The sequence below is a fragment of the Oncorhynchus masou genome, chromosome 24 (genome assembly GCF_036934945.1).
Source record: "Oncorhynchus masou masou isolate Uvic2021 chromosome 24, UVic_Omas_1.1, whole genome shotgun sequence".
Lineage (NCBI taxonomy): Eukaryota > Metazoa > Chordata > Actinopteri > Salmoniformes > Salmonidae > Oncorhynchus > Oncorhynchus masou.
Window position 1 is genome coordinate 11,973,256 of NC_088235.1, and position 15,000 is coordinate 11,988,255.

Below are 15,000 nucleotides of genomic sequence, written 5' to 3' on the forward strand. Positions count from 1 at the left end.
CGCAGACCACGTGTATGGCGTTGTTTGGGCGCTAAAGCGGTTTGCTGAATGAAGTGCGTTGTGAATGAAGTGCCCAACGTTGTGAATGAAGTGCCCAATGGTGGCAGTGGGGTTATGGTGTGGGAAGGCATAAGCTACGGACAGTGAACACAATTGCGTTTTATCAATGGCAATTTGAATGCAGAGAGATACCATGACGAGATCCTGAGGCCCATTGTCGTGCCATTCATCCACCGCCATCACCTCATTTTTCAGCATGACAATGCACGGCCCCATGTCGCAAGGATCTGTACACAGTTCCTGCTCTGCAGCCTATCAGTGGAAGCAGCTGAAAATGTCCCAGTTCATCCATGGCCTGCATACTCACCAGACATGTCACCCATAGAGCATGTTCGTGATGCTCTGAATCGACGTGTAGGACAACGTGTTCCAGTTCCCACCAATATCCAGCAACTTCGCACTGCCATTGAAGAGGGGTGGGACAACATTCCACAGGCCACAAACAACAGCCTGATCAACTCTATGTGAAGGAGATGTGTCCCGCTGCATGAGGCAAATCGTGGTCACACCAGATACTGACTGGTTTTCTAATCCATGTCCCTACCATTTTTAAGGCATCTGTGACCAACTGATGCATATCTTTATTCCCAGTTGTGAAAACCCATAGACTTAAAGTGACTGATGTCCTTATATGAACTGTAACTCAGTAAAATGTTAGAAATCGTTGCATGTTACGTTTATATTTTTGTTCAGTATAAAACAGCTTGTGAGGCTTTCTTTAGTTTCCCAATGAATAAAGCTGAAGCTGGGTTTCCCAAGTCGTTTGGCGCTAACTGCTCATGCTGAACAGCCAGCTAAACAGACGGCTCTGCAGTCAGCTAAACAGACGGCTCTGCAGCCAGCTAAACAGACGGCTCTGCAGTCAGCTAAACAGACGGCTCTGCAGCCAGCTAAACAGACGGCTCTGCAGTCAGCTAAACAGACGGCTCTGCAGCCAGCTAAACAGACGGCTCTGCAGCCAGCTAAACAGACGGCTCTGCAGTCAGCTAAACAGACGGCTCTGCAGCCAGCTAAACAGACGGCTCTGCAGCCTGTCAGTGTTATTGGGTAGCAACCAGATAAACAGACGGCTCTGCAGCATATCAGTGTTATTGGGTAGCAACCAGCTAAACAGACGGCTCTGCAGTCAGCTAAACAGATGGCTCTGCAGCATATCAGTGTTATTGGGTAGCAACCAGCTAAACAGACGGCTCTGCAGCCTATCAGTGTTATTGGGTAGCAACCAGATAAACAGACGGCTCTGCAGCATATCAGTGTTATTGGGTAGCAGCAAATTAAACAGATGGCTCTGCAGCAACTTAAACAGACGGCTCTGCAGCCTATCAGTGTTATTGGGTAGCAGCAAGCTAAACAGACGGCTCTGCAGCCTATCAGTGTTATTGGGTAGCAGCAAATTAAACAGATGGCTCTGCAGCAACTTAAACAGATGGCTCTGCAGCATATCAATGTTATTGGGTAGCAGCAAGCTAAACAGACGGCTCTGCAGCATATCAGTGTTATTGGGTAGCAACCAGCTAAACAGACGGCTCGGCTCTGCAAGCCAGCTAAACAGACGGCTCTGCAGCCTATCAGTGTTATTCAGGCAGTAGCAGCCAGCTAAACAGACGGCTCTGCAGCCAGCTAAACAGATCGGCTCTGCAGCCAGCTAAACAGACGGCTCTGCAGCCTATCAGTGTTATTGGGTAGCAGCCAGCTAAACAGACGGCTCTGCAGCCAGCTAAACAGACGGCTCTGCAGCCAGCTAAACAGATGGCTCAGATGGCTCTGCAGCCAGCTAAACAGAAGGCTCTGCAGCCAGCTAAACAGACGGCTCTGCAGCTTATCAGTGTTATTGGGTGGCAGCAAGCTAAACAGACGGCGGCTCTGCAGCCTGTCAGTGTTATTGGGTAGCAACCAGCTAAACAGATGGCTCTGCAGCCAGCTAAACAGACGGCTCTGCAGCAGCAACTCTAAACAGGCGGCTCTGCAGCATATCAGTGTTATTGGGTAGCAGCAAGCTAAACAGACGGCTCTGCAGCCTATCAGTGTTATTGGGTAGCAGCAAATTAAACAGATGGCTCTGCAGCATATCAGTGTTATCTGCAGTCAGCTAAGCAACCAGCATATAAACAGGCGGCTCTGCAGCATATCAGTGTTATTGGGTGGCAGCAAGCTAAACAGACGGCTCTGCAGCCTATCAGTGTTATTGGGTAGCAGCAAATTAAACAGATGGCTCTGCAGCAACTTAAACAGATGGCTCTGCAGCATATCAATGTTATTGGGTAGCAGCAAGCTAAACAGACGGCTCTGCAGCCAGCTAAACAGACGGCTCTGCAACCAGCTAAACAGACGGCTCTGCAGCCTATCTGTGTTATTGGGTAGCAGCAAGCTAAACAGATGGCTCTGCAGCAAGCTAAACAGATGGCTCTGCAGCCAGCTAAACAGACGGCTCTGCAGCCTATCAGTGTTATTGGGTAGCAACCAGCTAAACAGATGGCTCTGCAGTCAGCTAAACAGACGGCTCTGCAGCCAGCTAAACAGACGGCTCTGCAGCCAGCTAAACAGATGGCTCTGCAGCTTATCAGTGTTATTGGGTGGCAGCAAGCTAAACAGACGGCTCTGCAGCCTGTCAGTGTTATTGGGTAGCAGCAAATTAAACAGATGGCTCTGCAGCCAGCTAAACAGACGGCTCTGCAGCCAGCTAAACAGACGGCTCTGCAGCCTATCAGTGTTATTGGGTAGCAACCAGCTAAACAGACGGCTCTGCAGCCAGCTAAACAGAAGGCTCTGCAACCAGCTAAACAGACGGCTCTGCAGCCAGCTAAACAGAAGGCTCTGCAGCCAGCTAAACAGACGGCTCTGCAGCCAGCTAAACAGACGGCTCTGCAGCCAGCTAAACAGACGGCTCTGCAGCCAGCAACCAGCTAAACAGACGGCTCTGCAGCCAGCTAAACAGACGGCTCTGCAGTCCTAAGTGTTACGGCTCTGCAGCCAGCTAAACAGACGGCTCTGCAGTCAGCTAAACAGACGGCTCTGCAGCCAGCTAAACAGACGGCTCTGCAGCCAGCTAAACAGACGGCTCTGCAGCCATATCAGTGTTATTGGGTGGCAGCCAGCTAAACAGACGGCTCAGCTAAACAGACGGCTCTAGCAACCAGCTAAACAGACGGCTCTGCAGCCAGCTAAACAGATTGGCTCTGCAGCCAGCTAAACAGACGGCTCTGCAGCCTATCAGTGTTATTGGGTCAGTGTTATTGGGTAGCAACTAAACAGATAAACAGACGGCTCTGCAGCTATATCAGTGTTATTGGCTCTGCAGCCAGCTAAACAGACAGACGGCTCTGCAGCCTATCAGTGTTATTGGGTAGTCAGCTAAACAGACGGCTCTGCAGCATATCAGTGTTATTGGGTAGCAACCAGCTAAACAGACGGCTCTGCAGCCTATCAGTGTTATTGGGTAGCAACCAGCTAAACAGACGGCTCTGCAGCATATCAGTGCTCTGCAGCCTTCAGTGTTAGCAGCAACTAAACAGATGGCTCTAAACAGATGGCTCTGCAGCATATCTAAACAGACGGCTCTGCAGCCTATCAGTGTTATTGGGTAGCAGCAAGCTAAACAGATGGCTCTGCAGCATGGCTAAACAGACGGCTCTTAAACAATGGCTCTGCAGGGCTAGCAGCCAGCTAAACAGACGGCTCTGCAGCCTATCAGTGTTATTGGGTAGCAACCAGCTAAACAGATGGCTCTGCGGCTCTGCAGCCAGCTAAACAGACGGCTCTGCAGGCTATCTGCAACCAGCTAAACAGACGGCTCTGCAGCCAGCTAAAGTGTTATTGGCTCTGCAACCAGCTAAACAGGCTCTGCAGCCAGCTAAACAGACGGCTCTGCAGCCAGCTAAACAGACGGCTCTGCAGCCAGCTAAACAGACGGCTCTGCAGCCTATCTGCAGCCAGCTAAACAGACGGCTCTGCAGCCAGCTAAACAGACGGCTCTGCAGCCTGTCAGCTAAACAGATTGGCTCTGCAGCCAGCTAAACAGACTGGCTCTGCAGGCTAAACAGACGGCTCTGCAGCCAGCTAAACAGACGGCTCTGCAGCCAGCTAAACAGACGGCTCTGCAGCTCTGCAGCCAGCTAAACAGACGGCTCTGCAGCCTATCAGCCAGCTAAACAGACGGCTCTGCAGCCAGCTAAACAGACGGCTCTGCAGCCAGCTAAACAGACGGCTCTGCAGCCTGTCAGTGTTATTGGGTAGCAACCAGCTAAACAGACTGGCTCTGCAGCCAGCTAAACAGACGGCTCTGCAGCCTGTCAGTGTTATTGGGTAGCAGCAAACTAAACAGATGGCTCTGCAGCAACTGCAGCCAGCTAAACAGACGGCTCTAAACAGATGGCTCTGCAGCATATCAGTGTTATTGGGTAGCAGCAAGCTAAACAGACGGCTCTGCAGCATATCAGTGTTATTGGGTAGCAGCAAAGCTAAACAGACGGCTCTGCAGCCTATCAGTGTTATTGGGCAGCAGCAAATTAAACAGATGGCTCTGCAGCAACTTAAACAGACGGCTCTGCAGCCTATCAGTGTTAAACAGACGGCTCTGCAGCCAGCTAGCAACCAGCTAAACAGACGGCTCTGCAGCATATCAGTGTTATTGGGTAGCAACCAGCTAAACAGCAGCAAGCTAAACAGATGGCTCTGCAGCCTATCAGTGTTATTGGGTAGCAACCAGCTAAACAGATGGCTCTGCAGTCAGCTAAACAGATGGCTCTGCAGCCAGCTAAAACAGCTAAACAGATGGCTCTGCAGCCTATCAGTGTTATTGGGTAGCAACCAGCTAAACAGACGGCTCTGCAGCCTGTCAGTGTTATGGCTCTAGCAACCAGCTAAACAGACGGCTCTGCAGCCAGCTAAACAGATGGCTCTGCAGCCAGCTAACAGACGGCTCTGCAGCCTATCAGTGTTATTGGGTAGCAACCAGCTAAACAGATGGCTCTGCAGCCACGGCTCTGCAGCCAGCTAAACAGACGGCTCTGCAACCAGCTAAACAGTGTTATTGGGTAGCAGCCAGCTAAACAGACGGCTCTGCAGCCAGCTAAACAGAAGGCTCTGCAGCCAGCTAAACAGACGGCTCTGCAGCCAGCTAAACAGACGGCTCTGCAGCCTATCTGTGTTATTGGGTAGCAGCAAGCTAAACAGATGGCTCTGCAGCAAGCTAAACAGACGGCTCTGCAGCCTGTCAGTGTTATAAACAGACGGCTCTGCAACCAGCTAAACAGACGGCTCTGCAGCCAGCAGCTAAACAGACGGCTCTGCAGCCAGCTAAACAGACGCTCTGCAGCCTGTCAGTGTTCTGCAGCCAGCTAAACAGACGGCTCTGCAGCCAGCTAAACAGACGGCTCTGCAGCCTGTCAGTGTTATTGGGTAGCAGCAAGCTAAACAGATGGCTCTCTGCTTAAACAGGCGGCTCTGCAGCATATCAGTGTTATTGGGTAGCAGCAAGCTAAACAGACGGCTCTGCAGCAGCTAAACAGACGGCTCTGCAGCCTATCAGTGTTATTGGGTAGCAGCAAATTAAACAGATGGCTCTGCAGCAACTTAAACAGACGGCTCTGCAGCCTATCAGTGTTATTGGGTAGCAACCAGCTAAACAGACGGCTCTGCAGCATATCAGTGTTATTGGGTGGCAGCAAGCTAAACAGATGGCTCTGCAGCCTATCAGTGTTATTGGCTCTGCAGTAAACAGATGGCTCTGCAGCTAAACAGATGGCTCTGCAGTCAGCTAAACAGATGGCTCTGCAGCCAGCTAAACAGACGGCTCTGCAGCCTATCAGTGTTATTGGGTAGCAACCAGCTAAACAGATGGCTCTGCAGTCAGCTAAACAGATGGCTCTGCAGCCAGCTAAACAGACGGCTCTGCAGCCAGCTAAACAGATGGCTCTGCAGCCTGTCAGTGTTATTGGGTAGCAACCAGCTAAACAGATGGCTCTGCAGCCAGCTAAACAGACGGCTCTGCAGCCAGCTAAACAGACGGCTCTGCAGCTTATCAGTGTTATTGGGTGGCAGCAAGCTAAACAGACGGCTCTGCAGCCAGCTAAACAGAAGGCTCTGCAACCAGCTAAACAGACGGCTCTGCAGCCAGCTAAACAGAAGGCTCTGCAGCCAGCTAAACAGACGGCTCTGCAGCCAGCTAAACAGACGGCTCTGCAGCCAGCTAAACAGAAGGCTCTGCAGCCAGCTAAACAGACGGCTCTGCAGCCAGCTAAACAGACGGCTCTGCAGCCAGCTAAACAGACGGCTCTGCAGCCTATCTGCTAAACAGACGGCTTATTGTGGTAGCACGGCTCTGCAAGCTAAACAGATGGCTCTGCAGCAAGCTAAACAGACGGCTCTGCAGCCTGTCAGTGTTATTGGGTAGCAACCAGCTAAACAGACGGCTCTGCAGCCAGCTAAACAGACGGCTCTGCAGCCAGCTAAACAGACGGCTCTGCAGCCAGCTAAACAGACGGCTCTGCAGCCTGTCAGTGTTATTGGGTAGCAACCAGCTAAACAGACGGCTCTGCAGCCAGCTAAACAGACGGCTCTGCAGCCTGTCAGTGTTATTGGGTAGCAGAAAACTAAACAGATGGCTCTGCAGCAACTTAAACAGGCGGCTCTGCAGCATATCAGTGTTATTGGGTAGCAGCAAGCTAAACAGACGGCACTGCAGCCTATCAGTGTTATTGGGTAGCAGCAAATTAAACAGATGGCTCTGCAGCAACTTAAACAGACGGCTCTGCAGCCTATCAGTGTTATTGGGTAGCAACCAGCTAAACAGACGGCTCTGCAGCATATCAGTGTTATTGGGTGGCAGCAAGCTAAACAGATGGCTCTGCAGCCTATCAGTGTTATTGGGTAGCAACCAGCTAAACAGATGGCTCTGCAGTCAGCTAAACAGATGGCTCTGCAGCCAGCTAAACAGACGGCTCTGCAGCCTATCAGTGTTATTGGGTAGCAACCAGCTAAACAGATGGCTCTGCAACCAGCTAAACAGACGGCTCTGCAGCCTATCAGTGTTATTGGGTAGCAACCAGCTAAACAGATGGCTCTGCAGTCAGCTAAACAGATGGCTCTGCAGCCAGCTAAACAGACGGCTCTGCAGCCAGCTAAACAGATGGCTCTGCAGCTTATCAGTGTTATTGGGTAGCAACCAGATAAACAGACGGCTCTGCAGTCAGCTAAACAGATGGCTCTGCAGCCTGTCAGTGTTATTGGGTAGCAACCAGATAAACAGACGGCTCTGCAGTCAGCTAAACAGCTAAGCTCTGTCAGTGTTATGCAACCAGATAAACAGATGGCTCTGCAGCCTGTCAGTGTTATTGGGTAGCAGCCAGCTAAACAGATGGCTCTGCAGCCAGCTAAACAGATGGCTCTGCAGCCTATCAGTGTTATTGGGTAGCAACCAGATAAACAGACGGCTCTGCAGCCAGCTAAACAGATGGCTCTGCAGCTTATCAGTGTTATTGGCTGGCAGCCAGCTAAACAGACGGCTCTGCAGCCTGTCCAGCAACCAGATAAACAGACGGCTCTGCAGCCTAAACAGATGGCTCTCAGTGTTATTGGCAACCAGCTAAACAGCAAAGCTAAACAGACGGCTCTGCAGCCAGCTAAAACAGATCGTGCTCTGCAGCCAGCTAAACAGACGGCTCTGCAGCCTATCAGTGTTATTGGGTAGCAACCAGCTAAACAGACGGCTCTGCAGCCAGCTAAACAGAAGGCTCTGCAGCCAGCTAAACAGACGGCTCTGCAGCCAGCTAAACAGACGGCTCTGCAGCCTGTCAGTGTTATTGGGTAGGCTCTGCACCAGCTAAACAGACGGCTCTGCAGCCAGCTAAACAGACGGCTCTGCAGCCTGTCAGTGTTATTGGGTAGCAGCAAGCTAAACAGATGGCTCTGCAGCAACTTAAACAGACGGCTCTGCAGCATATCAGTGTTATTGGGTAGCAGCAAGCTAAACAGACGGCTCTGCAGCCAGCTAAACAGTGTTATTGGGTCTGCAGCCAGCTAAACAGATGGCTCTGCAGCAACTTAAACAGACGGCTCTGCAGCCTATCAGGCTCTCTGCAGCCAGCAGCCAGCTAAACAGACGGCTCTGCAGCCTATCAGTGTTATTGGGTAGCAACAAGCTAAACAGATGGCTCTGCAGCTCATCAGTGTTATTGGGTAAACCAGCTAAACAGATGGCTCTGCAGCCAGCTAACAGATGGCTCTGCAGCCAGCTAAACAGACGGCTCTGCAGCCTATCAGTGTTATTGGGTAGCAACCAATTAAACAGATGGCTCTGCACCAGCTAAACAGACGGCTCTGCAGCCTATCAGTGTTATTGGGTAGCAACCAGCTAAACAGATGGCTCTGCAGCATAAACAGTGGCTCTGCAGCATATCATTGGGTAGCAGCCAGCTAAACAGATGGCTCTGCAGCCTATCAGTGTTATTGGGTAGCAACCAGCTAAACAGATGGCTCTGCAGCCAGCTAAACAGACGGCTCTGCAGCCTATCCAGCTAAACAGACGGCTCTGCAGCTATCAGTGTTATTGGGTAGCAGCCAGCTAAACAGCTCTGGCTCTGCAGCCAGCTAAACAGATGGCTCTCAGCTAAACAGCTACGGCTCTGCATCAGTGTTATTGGGTAGCAACCAGCTAAACAGATGGCTCTGCAGCCAGCTAAACAGATGGCTCTGCAGCCAGCTAAACAGACGGCTCTCTGCAGCCAGCTAAACAGACGGCTCTGCAGCCAGCTAAACAGATGGCTCTCTGTCAGTGTTATTGGGTAGCAGCACCAGCTAAACAGACGGCTCTGCAGCCTATCTGCAGCCAGAGCTAAACAGTGTTGGCTCTGCAGCCAGCTAAACAGACGGCTCTGCAGCTATCAGTGTTATTGGGTAGCAGCCAGCTAAACAGACGGCTCTGCAGCCAGCTAAACAGTCAGGTTATTCTGCAACCAGCTAAACAGACGGCTCTGCAGCCAGCTAAACAGAAGGCTCTGCAGCCTGTCAGTGTTATTGGGTAGCCAGCTAAACAGACGGCTCTGCAGCCAGCTAAACAGACGGCTCTGCAGCCAGCTAAACAGTGTTAGTTATTGGGTGGCAACCAGCTAAACAGATGGCTCTGCAGCCAGCTAAACAGACGGCTCTGCATATCAGCCAGCTAAACAGACGGCTCTGCAGCCTATCAGTGTTATTGGGTAGCAGCAAAGCTAAACAGATGGCTCTGCAGCAAGCACGGCTCTAAACAGACGGCTCTGCAGCCTATCAGTGTTATTGGGTAGCAACCAGCTAAACAGACGGCTCTGCAGCCATAAACAGTGTTATTGGGTGGCAGCAAGCTAAACAGATGGCTCTGCAGCTAAACAGAGCTATCAGTGTTATTGGGTAGCAACCAGCTAAACAGACGGCTCTAGCTCCAGCTAAACAGATGGCTCTGCAGCCAGCTAAACAGATGGCTCTGCAGCCAGCTAAACAGACGGCTCTGCAGCCAGCTAAACAGACGGCTCTGCAGCCTGTCAGTGTTATTGGGTAGCAACCAGCTAAACAGATGGCTCTGCAACCAGCTAAACAGACGGCTCTGCAGCCTATCAGTGTTATTGGGTAGCAGCCAGCTAAACAGATGGCTCTGCAGCAGCTAAACAGACGGCTCTGCAGCTATCAGTGTTATTGCAGCCAGCTAAACAGATGGCTCTGCAGCCAGCTAAACAGATGGCTCTGCAGCCTATCAGTGTTATTGGGTAGCAACCAGCTAAACAGACGGCTCTGCAGCATGGCTCTGCAGCCTAAACAGTGTCTGCATTCAGTGTTATTGGGTAGCAACCAGCTAAACAGATGGCTCTGCAGCCAGCTAAACAGATGGCTCTGGCTCTGCAGCCTATCAGTGTTATTGCAGCCAGCTAAACAGATGGCTCTGCAGCCTGTCAGTGTTATTGGGTAGCAACCAGCTAAACAGCTAAACAGATGGCTCTGCAGCCAGCTAAACAGACGGCTCTGCAGCCTATCAGTGTTATTGGGTAGCAACCAGCTAAACAGACGGCTCTGCAGCCAGCTAAACAGAAGGCTCTGCAGCCAGCTATCAGTGTTATTGGGTGGCAGCAAGCTAAACAGACGGCTCTGCAGCCAGCTAAACAGACGGCTCTGCAGCCAGCTAAACAGACGGCTCTGCAGCCAGCTAAACAGACGGCTCTGCAGCCTATCTGTGTTATTGGGTAGCAGCAAGCTAAACAGATGGCTCTGCAGCAAGCTAAACAGACGGCTCTGCAGCCTGTCAGTGTTATTGGGTAGCAACCAGCTAAACAGACGGCTCTGCAGCCAGCTAAACAGACGGCTCTGCAGCCAGCTAAACAGACGGCTCTGCAGCCTGTCAGTGTTATTGGGTAGCAACCAGCTAAACAGACGGCTCTGCAGCCAGCTAAACAGACGGCTCTGCAGCCTGTCAGTGTTATTGGGTAGCAGCAAACTAAACAGATGGCTCTGCAGCAACTTAAACAGGCGGCTCTGCAGCATATCAGTGTTATTGGGTAGCAGCAAGCTAAACAGACGGCACTGCAGCCTATCAGTGTTATTGGGTAGCAGCAAATTAAACAGATGGCTCTGCAGCAACTTAAACAGACGGCTCTGCAGCCTATCAGTGTTATTGGGTAGCAACCAGCTAAACAGACGGCTCTGCAGCATATCAGTGTTATTGGGTGGCAGCAAGCTAAACAGATGGCTCTGCAGCCTATCAGTGTTATTGGGTAGCAACCAGCTAAACAGATGGCTCTGCAGTCAGCTAAACAGATGGCTCTGCAGCCAGCTAAACAGACGGCTCTGCAGCCTATCAGTGTTATTGGGTAGCAACCAGCTAAACAGATGGCTCTGCAACCAGCTAAACAGACGGCTCTGCAGCCTATCAGTGTTATTGGGTAGCAACCAGCTAAACAGATGGCTCTGCAGTCAGCTAAACAGATGGCTCTGCAGCCAGCTAAACAGACGGCTCTGCAGCCAGCTAAACAGATGGCTCTGCAGCTTATCAGTGTTATTGGGTAGCAACCAGATAAACAGACGGCTCTGCAGTCAGCTAAACAGATGGCTCTGCAGCCTGTCAGTGTTATTGGGTAGCAACCAGATAAACAGACGGCTCTGCAGTCAGCTAAACAGATGGCTCCTCAGCCTGTCAGTGTTATTGGGTAGCAACCAGATAAACAGATGGCTCTGCAGCCAGCTAAACAGATGGCTCTGCAGCCTATCAGTGTTATTGGGTAGCAACCAGATAAACAGACGGCTCTGCAGCCAGCTAAACAGATGGCTCTGCAGCTTATCAGTGTTATTGGGTAGCAACCAGCTAAACAGACGGCTCTGCAGCCAGCTAAACAGATGGCTCTGCAGCATATCAGTGTTATTGGGTAGCAACCAGATAAACAGACGGCTCTGCAGCCAGCTAAACAGATGGCTCTGCAGCTTATCAGTGTTATTGGGTAGCAGCAAACTAAACAGATGGCTCTGCAGCAACTTAAACAGACGGCGCTGCAGCATATCAGTGTTATTGGGTAGCAGCAAGCTAAACATATGGCTCTGCAGCCTATCTGTGTTATTGGGTAGCAGCAAACTAAACAGATGGCTCTGCAGCAACTTAAACAGACGGCTCTGCAGCCTATCTGTGTTATTGGGTAGCAGCAAGCTAAACAGACGGCTCTGCAGCCAGCTAAACAGACGGCTCTGCAGCCTATCTGTGTTATTGGGTAGCAGCAAGCTAAACATATGGCTCTGCAGCCTATCTGTGTTATTGGGTAGCAGCAAGCTAAACAGACCGCTCTGCAGCCTATCAGTGTTATTAGGTAGCAGCCAGCTGGTCACTTTCAACCCAGCCCCTATTGAATACACAGTGGGATATGGATAAAGTTGCACTTCCTAGGGCTTCCACTAGATGTCAACCATCTTTAGATGTGGAGTTGGATGGGAGTTGGATGGGAGCTCTTTGAGTCAGTGATCTGGCAGAGAACCAGGTACTGGTCATGCACATTTCGCATGATAGCGACCTGCGTTCCATGGCTTCTCTACAGATATAGGAATTCTCCGGTTGGAACTTTATTGAAGAATTATGATAACAACATCCTAAAGATCGATTCTATACTTAGTTTGACAAGTTTCTTCGACCTGTAATATAACTTTTTGAAGTTTTCCTCCGATGTTGGGATGGACCTGCACGAGCGTTTGTATTTGTATACTAAAAGTGCTAACAAAAGTAGCTTCTTCGACATATATAATGGACATTATCAAACAAGCATTTATTATGGAACTAGGATTCCTGGGAGTGCATTCTGATGAAGATCGTCATAGGTAAGGGAATATTTATAATGTGATTTCTGATTTCTGTTGACTCCAACATGGCGGATAATTTTATTTATTTTCTGAGCGTCGTCTCAGATTATTGCATGGTTTTCTTTTTCCGTAAAGTTTTTTAAAATCTGACACAGCGGTTGCATTAAGGAGAGGTATAACTATATTTCCAAGTCTAATCGACATTTATAATGAGTATTTCTGTAAAATGATGTGGCTATCTGCATTATCACCGAATGTTTTTGGAACTAATGAATGTAACGCGCCAATGTATACAGAGATTTTTTTATATAAATATGAACTTTATCAAACAAAACATACATGTATTGTGTAACATGAAGTCATATGAGTGTCATCTGATGAAGATCATCAAAGGTTAGTGATTCATTTTATCTCTATTTGTGCTTTTTGTGACTCCTCTCTTTGGCTGGAAAAAAAAGGCTGTGTTTTTCTGTGAGTTGGTGGTGACCTAACATAATCGTTTGTGGTGCTTTTGCTGTAAAGCCTATTTGAAATTGGACACTGTGGTGAGATTAACAACAAGATTACCTTTAAAATGGTATAAGATACATGTATGTTTGAGGAATTTTAATTAGGAGATTTCTGTTGTTTTGAATTTGGCGCCCTGCATTTTCACTGGCTGTTGTCATATCGATCCCGTTAACAGGATTGCAGCCCAAAGAAAAAATCCAGTGAGGGAGATATGAGTCTCCAGTGATTTTTTTGCAGTTTGTTTCAGTCATTGGCAGCATTAGACACTAACCAGGAATTTCTGAAAACGCTGGACGCTAATGAGGAAGTTCATTTGACAATAACTAGGAAGTTTTTCCAAAAACACTAGATACTAACCAGAAAGTTAACATGAAAACACTGGGCAACAACAAGGAAGTTACTGGACAATAACCAGGAAGTTAATATAAAAACACTGGATAATAACTAGGAGGTTTTTATGAAAACACTGGACACTAACCAGGAAATGAATATGAAAACACTGACTAATATCTAGGAAGTTATTATGAAAAGAATAGACACTAACCAGGAAATGATTAGGAAAACACTGAACACCAACTAGAAAGTTACTGGACACTAACTAGAAAGTTAATAAGCTAACCATGCAGTTATTATAAAAACACTAGGCACTAACCAATAACTTATTATGAAAACATGAGACACTAACCAGGAAGTTAAAATTAAAAACATGGACACTGATCAGGAAGTCATTATGAAAACACTGTACACTAATCAGGAAGTAAAAATGAAAACACTGGACTAACCAAAAGGTGTGTGTGTGTGTGTGTGTGTGTGTGTGTGTGTGTGTGTGTGTGTGTGTGTGTGTGTGTGTGTGTGTGTGTGTGTGTGTGTGTGTGTGTGTGTGTGTGTGTGTGTGTGTGTGTGTGTGTGTGTGTGTGTGTGTAGGATGGAGAACCAGAGTTTGGCTGATCAGGTGCTTTGGTCGGTAGAGGAGGTGTTGCGGTCCTCTCCGTTCTCCTATCAGGGCGCTCGCATCATCACAGGCCAGGAGGAGGGAGCCTTCGGCTGGGTCACTGTTAACTACCTGAGTGACCGTCTGAAACAGGTGAGAACATTCTCGTTCGTGTTTAAACACTGCTCATCCATAATGTTTGCACCCCGGTAACGAATGCAGGATATGGCTGGAAAACGTACCTCATTCCAGGGATGGAAGATGTAGCAGTACTCCACATTATCCCATTATCCAAAATGACAAAACAAAATTAGTTTTAAAATGAAAGCGATTTTTTCATCTTCATTCTAGACTAATATTAAAACAGCCCATGTAAATAATAAATACTGTCAAGGAGGTGTGTCAACAGAACTCCTTAAAGATGTGTCAAGAACAGAATTTGGGGTATGGAGGAGACAAAATACTGGTACCTACATATAAAACATGTTGCTTTACACTGTAATTGTTCATACAAAAACAACTAAACTGCCACTTATTAAAAGGAATGGAATAGTTTTCCATATTTAATCTGTGTTAACTGTGTTAGGAGCTGGCTAATAACAAAGTTCATCTCAGAATGTTGCTTGTGGGGAAAGGGTCTGAATACTTAACAAAATGCCCTGTATCTTACCCGAGAACAGCCTAAGAGCGAATGAAATTGCCCCTCTATCTCTGTAGGCAAGCTATCTGATGCTGTCTGGTCATAAAGAGTATGACATTGTTGCCGCCCATAGTATTGAATGAAAGGGAAGACAGCTTGGATTTGACATCACAACCATCAAATCACATTGAGAGCATACGTCATTGACAGAAACAACTTGAATTGTTGCATCTCGTTGTGTTGTTGTCCTGTGATGGCTGGCTAGCTAGCTAGCTAGCTAAAATTGTCCCTTTCCTAAATTAGCCATGGATGGAGATAGGGATATGGACTTGTGGTTTTACTTAGTTCTCTGTACTGGCCAATGATTATAACTGTGACTCTGATCCAACCATTAATTCACACATTGCTGTGCCCCCCTGGCCTGAGAGGATGGAAGTTCAATATGTAGCTAGATGTAGAAGGCTAATGTTAACTAGATAACGTTGGCCATGAAAGGAAGTTAGGCTAGCGAGCAAGCAATTTAGCCAGGTAGCCTAGAACAACAACACATACAACCGTGTAC

The 15,000-nt window shown here is 48.6% G+C and overlaps 1 protein-coding gene across 1 annotated transcript in view; it reads left to right on the plus strand.

The window, feature by feature from the left end:
- Positions 1 to 15,000, plus strand: part of entpd1 (ectonucleoside triphosphate diphosphohydrolase 1) — a 39,223-nt gene that overhangs the window by 4,370 nt on the left and 19,853 nt on the right. The window contains exon 3 of the mRNA XM_064933328.1: positions 13,792 to 13,951. Coding sequence (XP_064789400.1) covers positions 13,792 to 13,951 — 160 coding nt within the window. The remainder of the gene's footprint in view (positions 1 to 13,791; positions 13,952 to 15,000) is intronic.